Here is a 13,038-nt window from a genome sequence, read left to right on the forward strand (position 1 = left end):
CCCATGCTTAAATCCTGAAATACGTAGGCTAATGTGCTCTCATAGCTTGCAAATCTTCATAAGCATGGAACATTTTACGTGTTTTATTCAGTTGTAGGTTGAGGAGTGCTGGAGAAAAGCATGAGACTTGGCACAACCATTCTATTCCATATTCCTTTAGAGAATCGGTAACACTGTGTATGGGGCAATTTGCTGCATCTTACATTAGCTTGAGGGTTGTTTTTTTCATTTAGTTTTTTAAATACGTAGTGTAATTCAAGAGCAAGGGTATCATCTAGCTTAAATCTTCTGGGGCTCTATTTCTGGTGAAACAACCTTGATTATTTTTGCAAGGAAGCCATCTCTCTTTGTTCTAGTTTTAGGACTGTGTGCTGTGATTACTGACACACAAATGTAATGGTTGCTTGCGCAGTTTTATATAAAAATGTACTAAGTTCGGATTCCTTAAATAACCCTTGGTTGAGATGTTAGTGCTAAAGTGTTGGCTTGTGAGTAGGAGGTAAATTATATGTTGTAGCGTTATATAAAACTGACTCACATGAGTAGGTGAGAATCCCAAGAATATCAGGACACCCACACTAGTGAAAGAAAGACGCAAGCTTCCTCTGTACAACATGTTCCAAAGATTACATTAACAAAAACAGCTTTAATTTGTTTGAGTAGTAACAAAATTTTTCAGTGTTTTAAGAAATCAAGTGCTACTGCTTTGACTGTTTATGTTGGAAAATGCAACTAAAAGTAAAGCATTTTGTTCTGAAAAAGCTACCTGCAGCTCTAACTATATTTTCTGGCTAAACAGATGTTGAAAATAAATTAAAAAGTTAAATTACCCCCACAAGCAAGCAATAAGTATATTGGATTTTTATATCCCCTTTAACTTTTAATCCATGATGCATAAGGAGGCAGAACTGTCTAGTTAAGGGAGAATATTATTGCAAAATATTTCTGTAGTTACAAAAAACATGTAGCACCGTGTGACTTACTAGGATTCATATCTTTTTAATCTATGTAATTTATATAGATTGTAAGGTTAAACCTCATACACATTCCAGTGTGTTGGTAATCAGTATTTTTCCAAGAACAAGATTCAAAATGAGATTTTGTCTTTGCAAAGATACCTTGCTGAAGTAGTCATGATTAATGTAAGAAACTGTAATTGCATTGTTTATTTGGTATGTTAAAATATCACTATTTCAGAAGGATGACTTGAATGTAACCCATACACACAGAAATAGAAATGATTTTCATTTAAATGTTCTGCTTCCCCAATCTCATCTGCATTCAGTGTTAAAGATCCGTTTCTCCTTATTCTTTACGAAGCTGGTTCAGTCTTCTTGACATCAATACAACCAGAAGCTTTCCTGTTCATTGTGACGTTTGAAAAATTATCCCTTCTGTCCTGGCAGAGCTTTCCTGACCAGAGCTTTCTTAGAGGTGGGTTTGGGGTCGCTTCCTTCTCTAAGTGCACTTTTGCTTGGTGCTTGATACCTTTACAAGGCTGTTTTGATAGTGTGTGCTAACTCTTGAATATCTGGTTCTGGGGTTCTGATTCATCCAGCTTTGTGTGGTCACTTAAATTACAGCCTTAGGTGTTTGTATTCTCTTTTGTGTGGGGATCTACAACAAGGTTTCAGACCTATGTGCATTCGAGGTGAGCCAACGCAATAGGTTTCTTGCTCTTTCTCCTTTGCGTGCATATTCATTTTCAGGATACTTTCTCTTAGTTTTATTTTAAAGCTAATATATCTTGAAGTGAAGGGGTTGTTAAAACCTAGTGGAAATCAGACTGTGTGGTTCCCTTCTGTTTATGAAAATAAATGGAAAGCTGTGTCCGAAACCCACTGCTAACCCTACACCTGTGAAAGGCTCAAGAATATCAGGAAGTTTATAGCAGCATGTGCAGTGCACCACAATGAGATTCTGATGAGATTTCCTGTTAAGAAAAAAATAGCAGAATTTCTTCACAAATGGACAGAGATTCAAGTGCTATACAGGATTCACTGAAGAAGGGAAACATTTAGAAATGAAATGGGGAAGAAACAGAGAACTTGCCATTGACTGTGATACTTTTTTCATGGTTGGACTTTTTCGCTGATGGGAAATGTAACTGAGGCATCTCAAATGATTTTGCCTGGTTTTCAGAAACTTTTGACCGTGTGGGCTGAGCTTATAACAGGATATGGAACTGCGTATCATAGCTCTGATTTGTATTCTTGGATAGAGCTATTATTAAGGTGTCATATGAACAGATGGGGTATGAATGATGAAGCTCAAATTGGGTAACTACCAGTTGAGAGGAAATGACTAATTGAACTTCAGAGAACAAGAAGTCTGTCTTCTTGCAGTCAAAATATGTGAAACAAAAATACGTATTTGTCCCTTCAGTGTATCTGAAGATCTGTTTCTTCTGCTTTGACAGCATGAAACCTTTATGTTCATGTTGGCAGCTTGTCTGACTGCAGTAATATAGAACATACTGAAGTTTGTTATAAATAGAGGCTGCATATTTTTAAGGTTACGTAAAGCAAAATGTGAAGTATTTCTTTTTACCAGTTAAATGTGACTATTGGATCTTATGAGTTCTGTACGATTTGGACTATAATGATGGGGAAATTCTGTACATTTCAAAACTAATTGCTGTGTTCATAAACTGGGACACTTGACGACTTCCCTCTCAGTAATATAAGCTATTTTATGTTACTTTAGATTAAAGAACAAATATTGGACTTCTCTTATGTTCCAATTAGGTTAAGCAAGCATGTTTAAGACTTTTTCTAAAACTGGGAAAACTACAGAGTTTTAATGCTCTGAAATGCATTAAGTCATAAAATAACTTGAACATCCCCAATAACTAAACCAACTAATATTGGTTTTATTAACTTCTACCTGTATCATAAACTCATCTTGCATATAACGTCAAAACTTGCATCAGTTGTGCTGATAATGTTAGTTCGCTGACCATAAATCAGCAATTTTGAAACTGTAGCGTTTCAGGGATTTGGATGTGAATGGTGTGGATCAAAGCAGTGATTCACGTTGCAAACTGTATCATAACAGAGGACCTAACACATTCAGATACTCTAAATGGAGCGTTAAAAACAATTTTGTGCACCTGATTCATACCGGTCTGTGATGTGTCTAGTCAAATGTTTAAATGACTGAAAGGTGTATGGATTGTGAGCATAGGATGAAAATCCAATACAAAGCTATTTCAACATTGGGTGAGAGAAGAAAATTAATGCTTAACTAAATAGCAAATATCACTATTGAGCCACAGGCATTTGCAGCAGAATTCAATAGGTTTGTAAGTGGCAATTACTATACTTTCTCTTCTGGTAATACTAATAAAAGTGAAAATATTGTGATTCATAAGCAGTGTGGGTTATGTTCAGGTAACGAAGAGATAATTTTGGCCTCCAGTGCTGCGCATCTTTCCTCTGCTTAGCAGTTTCCCCACTTCTGCCTTTGATTTTACTGCAGATTATTGCAGAATGGATGGGGGAAAACTATATTTGAGGATTTATTGTTGAGTTATAGTACTTTTTTAAAGAGACTCAGACTTAATAAGGTGTGAATTGTATGTAGAAGTACCATATCTTTTGTAATTCTGTTAACAGAAACTGTACTGTCATTATGGGAACATAGAATTGGAGGTTACCTGTGTCCTGAAGTTTCTGCTGGTGGAAGGATCCACACTGTACTAATTCCTAGCAAAATTTGGGTTTCACCTTGTAATTGATTACTTTTTAGCCCCATGATTCTTTACAGATGCTGTTACTAATGTGATTAAGAACATCATTCTAATTTCTAGCTTAAATGTATCAGTAAGCCGATTACTTTATGTACCAACACTGTTGTACTTTCTACCCATGGAATTTTTCTTCATGGATTTACAGAACAGGGAGGGGAGGAATAAGCGTTCCATTTCAACTTTTACTTTCAGAGATAAAGAAACTGTTTCTTTTCTGGTGTGTCCTACCATGGTGTCCTGGTTTCAGCTAGAATAGGGTAGCTTTGTTTTCCCTTAATCTTTCTAGTAGATCTTTCTTGCATCTCTTCTGGCTTGAATTTGTCGGAAGACAATGGGATGTGGATGATCAAAATGCTACACAATATTCTGGATGGGTGGCATTCACCAATACGTTATATATTGGTGTTTATATTTCTCCATCTCCCCTGAAAAGTGATGATATCTTTATCTAACAAACAAACAACACCAAAAAAGAAACAAACAAAAAAACAAATTTTTTTTTCCTTTCGTCATTGTAATATCTGTTTATTTTACCCGATGTACATTCATTCTAGGTTTCCATTGAATTCTAATACTTCTCAACTAACGTTGCTTGATTTTGCAGGGCTGTTCAGGAAACTTTATCAATAGCTGCCTAGCAGGAAGAAGTGCACCAGATCCAGCTCTTCCTAATCAGCAGGGTGCTGAGTGTTAGAATCACAGCTGGAAATGTGAATAGTGTCAAGAGGCTATGAAAAGGATCGTTAAAAGCAAAACTTAGAGTCAGCCTTACAGTGTAGGAGCTTAGCAAAGTTCAGGTAAAGCTTATTTATGTTGTGAATCAATTTGCATTTTTCAGTAGCCTAGACAAATGTGCACGAGTGACCAGATAAGTTTCCACTAATTAAAATCTGGATAATGCTTTGTTAAAAATAATAATGTCCAGTATGCTAGTAAATTATTTTTGAAACACGCTGTAAAAAATTGTTCTCTTTTGGTAGGTGTAGAAATAGATCAGCATACGATAAAATCTAGATTAGCTAGAGAGTGGAAATGTGTCAATAGCAACTTTTCTTATGCTAGAATTTAGAGTATTGATGAGAATTCTAATTGCTGCCGTCCTTAATTCTGTAGCTCTTTTAAGCATATAGGTGTTTCTGTGGAATCTCTTTGTATTTGCGCTGCAGAATCAAGGAAGTTAAAACTGTGTTGATCACTTTACCACGTTTATCTTTTAGGAGTGGTTACTACATGGATAAAAAGATGGCAGTTACTTTGTGCTTCCACTCATTTACCAGCAACGAAACTGAGTTTCTATAAATATTTTAAAGCCAGCACTTTTGTCTCTGCTACATAAGAGGTTTCACTTAAGACATACTAATTTGAAGCTAATGAAAGCAGAAGATTCTATGTGCACAACATGAAAATGATTGAAAACAACAAAACAGGACAACTTCCTGTTGTTCTGCAGATATTCAAGTCACTAAAGTTTAAGTGGCTACAGTAAACGAATGAAAAAAAATGTTTAATGGAAAAAACTGTTCCAGTGGTTGACATATTTTTAAGGCTTTTTATTTTGATTGCTCTTTAGCTTTTAATTGTCAGACCAATTCATAAATCACTCTGAATTTCTTCATTTTAGCTTGGTACTCTGGAGAAAAAAAAAAAAACAAAAAAGAGTGAAGGTATAAGTAGTTGGTTCACATATGCCAAAAACCAGTACAATAGGATCTTATATATTCTCCCTTTGGTTTCTTAAAATCTGTGGCTCATGTTAACATAGATTTATTGTCTCTCTACAGAAGATGCGTGTCTGAAGTGACATGATGTACGTTTCATTATTTATACAACTCTACTGAAATATAAGTTGATATGCTGAGAAATACTGTATTTGTCAGTATAAGTTGGCAAGGATCATTTGTGTTCTTGTTCTCTTTAACACAATTCCTTACTAGCAGATGCTCAGATGCAACATAATTTGGATATTGCTGTATTTACATATTTGCTCTGTTATTCTTTAGGATTAAACATACTGTATTGTTGAGGAGTGTTTTAGGTTTATTCTTGCGACGCCTCTGCTCTGTAGCAGATTGGTATACTCATTTTCTTACTCATTTTCTTTATTTGTTTAAGGAGTTTAAAAAGTCCTGCAACATTAGGTGGTTGCACATTCCAGCTGATTTCAGACTTCAAACCGTTTTTAAAAAATTATGAATCTCCTGAAAGCAGTTGGCCTCTTAAAGAATCTGCAGGAAAGATGATTTGTTTTCTAAACTGCAGTTGAAGCAATTAACTAAGAGTATTACATGGAAAAAAAAATCAAACCTGACATTATTTTAAAATTACAACTGTGTATTAATTGTCTGCAAATAAATGTCTTCACTTGGCTGCAAATCACAAACATGAAGGCTCCACAGACATGAGTTGCTACTAAAAAATACTCTTTTCCTGCCTTTTTGTAAATCCGTGCGGATTTGGTGGTTTTATTTTATGTTTTCTTTCTTTGGTTTTATCATTCCATCCCTACCAAGTGTGAAGTGAAAAACATCTAAAAATCAGAAAATATATATGGTTAAAGCTGGGGGTGTTGCTGGGGAGTGGGGGGTGTTGTTACAAAGCTATTACACGTAGTTAGTTATTTATAAAAACTGAAGTTAGATAAGATATATTTTGAATTACTCTTTTACGTTAGTTGAAAGAAAATGTTGAAATTAGTTGACATTGAATCTGTACTGTCAGGCTGAATGAGTAAACAACAGTATACCACATTTCTCAGAATATCAAATTGTTATCCCGCACGTCATGTCTTGCAAGTCCCTCTGTACGTTGTCTGCCCCAGAACCATGCATTTTGGCCCCATGGCGAAAGGTATGTTATTGGCCACGATCATAGCTGATGGTGCTGCTGCAGGCATTAATCATTAGCGTAAGGTGGCTGGGGTTTGTGCCAAAAAGAGAGCTTCTGTTGTGCTGTTGGGTAGCTGCATGAACTTCCGAGTACCTGACATACAAACACAAAAAAAAGGCAGTTCTGTGCTACTTTAAAAGGTTATCAAAATACAGAATTTTTATATCTTGGTGTGTTAAATTTGGTTATAGATACAGAGACCTGGAAGGCCTCCAATTTTTTCACAGAAGCAACATTTCATTTGGGTTGCATGGTGCACGGGGTGCATGTCTAGTTATGTGGCATAAGAGTAGGATAAATTTCAGTTTCCTCAGAAGATGCAGTGGGTGGGAATACATGGTAAGAAATTCATCCAGAGCAATTCATCAAGACTATTTTTTGTCTATGAGTGAAAGCTCCTGGGGATTAGAAGCCAAAAACCAAGGCAGAAGTCTTGTTTTTTTTCCCTTGAGTCAGGGGGGAAATAAACAGAGTGGCCTGCGAAGTCAGTTCCCTTCTAGAGCTTGAAATATGTTTCTGAGACTTGGTGCTTTCCTGTCGGTAAACGTATATAAATCCTCCAGCACAGTGATGGACTGCATACAGCTGTCAATCTATTGCTGCCATTTGTTTGAGCAACACCACCCTGTGCTATGTTTGCCAGTGGTTTGACTAAGCCCATGCTGTTTGTGTGGCACTGGTAAGAAATGGTGGGAATTATTCTTCCACTTTACGTTTTATGAAAACTTGGAAAATCATACAGTGCTTGAAAAGCTTCCCAGATTAGTTAATATCTGGAAGATTCATCTAATTGCCAATTACTTAACTGAAACCCAAGCAGGTATTGCTATTGAACTCTGACATTTCTTCCGAACTTGCAGAAATTTACACTTTGAGCTTATTTTAGATCTTGCTTCTTAACTCCCGGCATTGATTCTGGTCAGAAAATTCTTTGTAAGCCTATAGTTTTACGCAGTCTGCTGTTGCTACAGGAAAAAAAGGGAATTTAAGTCATCATCTTGCTGCAAGACATATAGGGAGTAGGTTTTTTTTCTACTCCTCTTTATTACGTTCACAGGTTTTGCTTGGAATTTGGCTTCCTCTGAATTTGTTGGTGTGTGAATTTAATGTAGTTATTTCGTCTGCTAATTACAAGAGTTAGTACAGACTTTTTTAATTCTTTAGATAATGCTTTCAAATTGGATAGGCTTTATTGTTGTGGTGTTGTTGGTTTTGTTTGCTTTTTTGTTTTTGGTGCTTTTTCTTGTGGTTGTTGTTCTTATTGTTTGTTTTTATTATTTGGATTTTTTTTCCAGCTTGCATAAGCTTGTAAAATAGCAGAGGTAAAAGTTTGTGAAATAGCTAAGAGCTCAGTTTGTGAAATAGCTCAGGGCAGATGTTTGGAAAGCTGTGGCATTATCCATTTAATGGAACAACTAAATGTCTACCAAATAATCCCATTTGTCCTTCTTTTAGTCTCAAAAAATTTATGAAGAAACTTCTTCTGTGTGCAAGAAGCTCTTAAGTTCCCTAGATCCTATACAAATTAAGAAATGTAAATATTAAGGCAACTTAAAATACCTATAAGAAATTTATATCAAAGATGGCATTTGATATTTAGAAAATGTAAAGCATTTACTAGTTTTGCCTGTAGACTTTTCATTATTGTCTTTAAATGGAGTAGCATTAACTAAATGATCCAAAATGGAAAAAAATTGAGTTCATTTTCTAATGGATTAGCTAGTACAATTAAGGGGTGAGAAGGTGTCTGTTTCCATCTCAAAACAAATGAGGTCGTTCTGGAAATCAGCTTTTTCTAAATCAGTCGGACATATAAACAGTCTTTAATTGTGAAGCAGCAAAACCATTGCTGTTTCCGAAAGACAACAAAACTCAAGATGTACTTGTCAAGCTGAAAATGTCTCTTAAGATTATATGTAATATAGCACTAGACCAAAGCAGCAATTCAACTTCAATGCAAGTTCTTCAGTAATACTAATAAATTGAATATAAAATTGTAGAGTAAGTGGTGTGCTTATTTTTGCATTTATTCCAAAATTTATAGTTAATATCAAAGATGCTGTAGAAAGGAAGTCTACCTTTTTTTTCCACTTGGTGACAGAGGAAATCCTTTGGATTTGGTAAATCCATAACTTAAATTTATAGCAAGCAATTTATAAGTATTGGTTTATATGTTATATTTACTGTTTGTTTCTGCTTTTTTTCCCCCTCTCTTCTCATTCCATGCTTAGGTGTATGATTGCTGATGAGGTAAGTGATGTTCCTGTTCCTTTAGCACCATTTTTCTTGTTTTAATGTACTTCATTCAGGTGTGATTTTTCTTGTTTGAGGGATGTGGGCAGAACAGTTGGCAGTGAAGGAAGCCTAATTTGTATGATATTCAGTAGATATTCTGAAAATACTTAATTAAAAAAAAATCTGACAAGAGATTAAGACAAGCTTCGAGAAAGCTTTGAAAGGTACTTTTATTCTATTTAGGCTAAATCTCATATGCTGTTAGGTCCTTAAAATCTTAGTGCAGTTTATTTTGATTTTTATTTTTAGCACTTTATAATTGTACAGATAGCTTTTTTTAATGGATTAGGAGACATTTGTGTACCAAAGAGAGACGTGCCTTCCAAAGAAGAATTTTCCTAACAACAAGGACCAAGTACTATTAATTAAATTCATGACTGTATACATTTTCAAGTATATGAATTTATTCCATATTAGGGAAATTTGAGTTCAGAATTTCTTACTACAGAAAAAAGCATTTTTGTAATAGGGTATAATCATTATTATATTTTATATTAATTGACACATTTTCAATATAAAATCTTATTGAAAAAGAGGTAATGATTGAGGATTGATGCAGCTTCCCAGTTCTAATTTGGGATATTATTTAGTAAAAAGGAGATAGAAGAAAAATCAACCTCAGGAAAGAATTATCTTTCCTTTGAGTAGTCTTTTTAAAATGCTTTTGGCAGCTTAACAAGTTGAAGAGTTTGATTACCCTTATAGTCTATACTACTAAAGCAATGAGTAAAAAAACCTTCTGAAATCAATGGAAATGCTTTTTTTAGCTTTAATGAGCTAGCCAAATATGCAATATGTATTAATCCTGTTAAAGAGAAGTATCTTTTTTCATGAAAGATTATCTGTAGTAACAAATTGACAATTAAATATATACTATGAAACTAACTCTTTGGTTTTGTTTTCTGTATCTGGTTTATTTTTTGCAAAATAGAGAGGCTCTGGAGACTTGAGTGTGTTTTCTGAGCTCAGACTTCTTTTTTCTTTTTTTTTTCCTTTCCTTTTCCTAGATGGGTCTAGGTAAAACAATTCAAGCAATTGCCATTTCCTACTACTACAAAAAGGAATGGCCTCTCTTAATCGTAGTGCCTTCATCTCTGAGATACCCTTGGGTTGATGAGATGGAGAAGTGGATTCCAGAACTCTCTCCAGATGATATTATCATTATTCAGAACAAAACCGATACTGGGTGAGTAAAGTTCCATAGTCTTCTATGGAAAGGCTTGTTTTGTTCTGTGACCTGATTGCAGTGTGTATGTGAAAAAGGTATGTGAAAAAGGTACAGTATATATTATGGCCATAATGGAAGGTAAGGATTCCAGCAAAATAAAAGATATTTCAATTAGGTGCTATATCTTTCAGTTGAGAGTTGGAATTATGGTTGTTTCTCATCTCCTTTGAAATGGAGAGGTCTGATTGTACAGTAGCAAGGGTTGCCTGCTTAAAATTTGGTTACTTGAGTGTGTCTCTCATTGAACATATTCAGTTCTATGTCAACTCTGTTGAATTAGGTGGGATTTGTTAGTCTCTGTAAAACAGCTTGAGCACGTTTTTTGCAAACTTCTGGTATGCATTATAAAATAAGGAAGTAATTACCATTAATATTCTATTTAGTGCACTGACAAAATTTAGAAGTTAAAATAAGTATCTCTAAGTAACTGCAAAGGTCCTTGTGACCTGAGTTTTCTATCTTTAGACTTAATAGCATAAATTCATCACCGTGTGACTATAAATCTAGGGTGCTATTAGAATAACTCTCCTATTGTGAGGAAATACTGAATTACAAGGGTATTTTTTTAGTCTCTTTTACTGTAAATGACGTGGTTGATTTCATGGGAATGTCTAGATATTGTCCTAAAACTTCTGGATATAGAAGATTGATCTCCGTGTTTTCAGAGGAGTATCAGAAAGTGACTTGACTGCCAAGACATGCTAAGACAGTAACTTGGAACCTTCTTTGTGGTAACAGCATAAATCCAACTGGAAATATGTTTAAAAGCTTAATCAATGGATAGTTGTTACTGATAGTCAAAATATAACTTTCTCATAGGAACATAGGAAATAAAATAAAGATCTAATAAGCCTATTTTTTTTAGCTCTTCAACTAAAAAGCACACAAACTCCATGCTTATAGTTCTGAATATAGAAAGGAGAAATGTGGAATAAGGGTAAATAAGGGTAAATGATGGCAAAAAGTAAGTAAGTGGCAAACAGAATTCTGTTCATTTTATCTTTTGAGTTTTTTTTAAAAGGAGTAGACCTTAACCATTATTACTTATTTTTGTTTGCAACAAGAAAAGAGGAAAAATAAGGCTTTCTGTTTAACCCCCAAGAAGCTTCATAGCTGTAAGTGAGGTAGCTCTTGAGCTAATTAATTTTTTTTTTTTTAATTTGCAAGAAAATGCAAAAACAGAGCAGCTACACTTGGTTTGTACTTTGGGAAATTGTGCTTCTCTGTGTTCAGCCTTTGATTTCTCTCAGTTCAATACTTTGCTTTTCTTCAAAACTTCAACAGTGAAATTTAGTGCTTGAACGTTGTTTAACTGCTTAATGTGAACAGGTTAAAATATACTCAGGAATCAGTTCAGGGTGTCAACATTTCTAACTACATTTGAAAGGAGATATTTCTTGAATCAACTGTTTCAACTAATAATAAACAATTTTATTTCTGATTTCTTTTCCTCCATGCTCCACAGAGGAGGTGAAATCCTTGTTTTTCTGGTTGCTGCATTTATCTACGCAGTAGCAGCCAGAGGGTGCAATGTGTTGGCCACAGTGCCGGTACTCTGACCGTTGCCTCTCCCTCCATATCCAGAAGCATGAATATGCACATGCAAGTACTTTCTTCCTCATAAGTACTGTAATAAAATTCCACTTAGTGGATTGTTTTTTGATCCATTGCTACTGGGGAACAAATAAAAATCATGCCAGCAGAGCAGTAGCATCTGACAGATGGACAGACCAGCTAAGACTCGAGTTCTGGTAACTTGTTTGTCTAACAACTTTAACTGTTCGTGTGTTGCTCAAAGGCTTCTGAAGGGCCACAGTGCTCTCTAGTGATTTTAAAAACAATTCATGCCTTGGGCCTGGGTATGTTCTTACATGTATAGTAAGAAATTATTTTCAAATACTTGTTTGTTTTTTTTTTAAAAAAAAGTCCTTAACCCACAAAGATTTTTTCATTGTATTTTCTACCCCTGTTTCTTTGATGAGGGCAAGTGAGAGAAGGGCATGGTATTATTTAGCTGCTCATTTCACACAACAGTGTCTTCTGAAAATAGGTATGAAATGTGTGTGATTTAGAAGTGTCAGATGCTAGATTTTTTTTAAATGAAAAGCATGTATTATTAGCCAACCTGACAGCTTACTAATTAACCAATCTAAAAGGTATCATACATACCTTCTTAAAAAAAAATCAGCTTTAGTTTAATTAGTCTAGTTAATTTAGTTTAATAATTCCTTTGCTATATTAATTTTCCTACAATAAAAATTTACTGAGACAACTTCTGGATTTTCTCTTCTAGGAGAATATCAACCAGCAAAGTGACGATTCTGGGGTATGGCCTGTTAACTTCTGATGCCCAGACTTTAGTAGACACTTTATACAAGCAGAACTTCAAGGTAGTTGTGATTGATGAATCACACTACATGAAATCCAGAAATGCCACCCGCAGCAAGATCTTGTTGCCAATTGTGCAGAAAGCTGTTAGAGCTATTCTTCTTACTGGAACTCCTGCTCTAGGAAGACCTGAAGAGGTATATGGCATGCTGTGTTTTTTTAGGGATAGTATCACTAATGAGTGTACAATTTTGTAATTTTCTTGAATATGTACAATTATATGCATTAGAAAATAAAGCAATTCACAAGCTACATTAGGAAGCACAAATGAGAAAGTAAAAAAAAGTGTTCTTTAATTTGATTGTATTGATGTTTTACAAACTCATTTTAGGCTTATGCACAGGTGACTTGGGTCTGTTTCTTATAAGAAATTAATCTTTCTCATAACAGACCAGACTGTTGGGTGAAATAGAAAATAGAGGGCTTGAGGAGAGAACTGTTTGTTTCTACTGGGCAAGAGAATCCTTGGTAGACACAAATTTGCATTAAG

At 34.8% G+C, this 13,038-nt stretch overlaps 1 protein-coding gene across 15 annotated transcripts in view; it reads left to right on the plus strand.

The window, feature by feature from the left end:
- ZRANB3 (zinc finger RANBP2-type containing 3) overlaps window positions 1-13,038 on the plus strand; it is a 50,174-nt gene that overhangs the window by 15,009 nt on the left and 22,127 nt on the right. For all 15 annotated transcript variants that reach the window (XM_083841291.1, XM_083841286.1, XM_083841285.1 and 12 more), the window contains 3 exons: window positions 8,869-8,887; window positions 9,940-10,118; window positions 12,454-12,685. In XM_083841291.1, the coding sequence (XP_083697417.1) occupies window positions 8,869-8,887; window positions 9,940-10,118; window positions 12,454-12,685 (430 nt within the window). The remainder of the gene's footprint in view (window positions 1-8,868; window positions 8,888-9,939; window positions 10,119-12,453; window positions 12,686-13,038) is intronic.

The sequence above is a fragment of the Anser anser genome (assembly GCF_964211835.1).
Source record: "Anser anser genome assembly, chromosome: 6".
NCBI classification, from domain to species: domain Eukaryota; kingdom Metazoa; phylum Chordata; class Aves; order Anseriformes; family Anatidae; genus Anser; species Anser anser.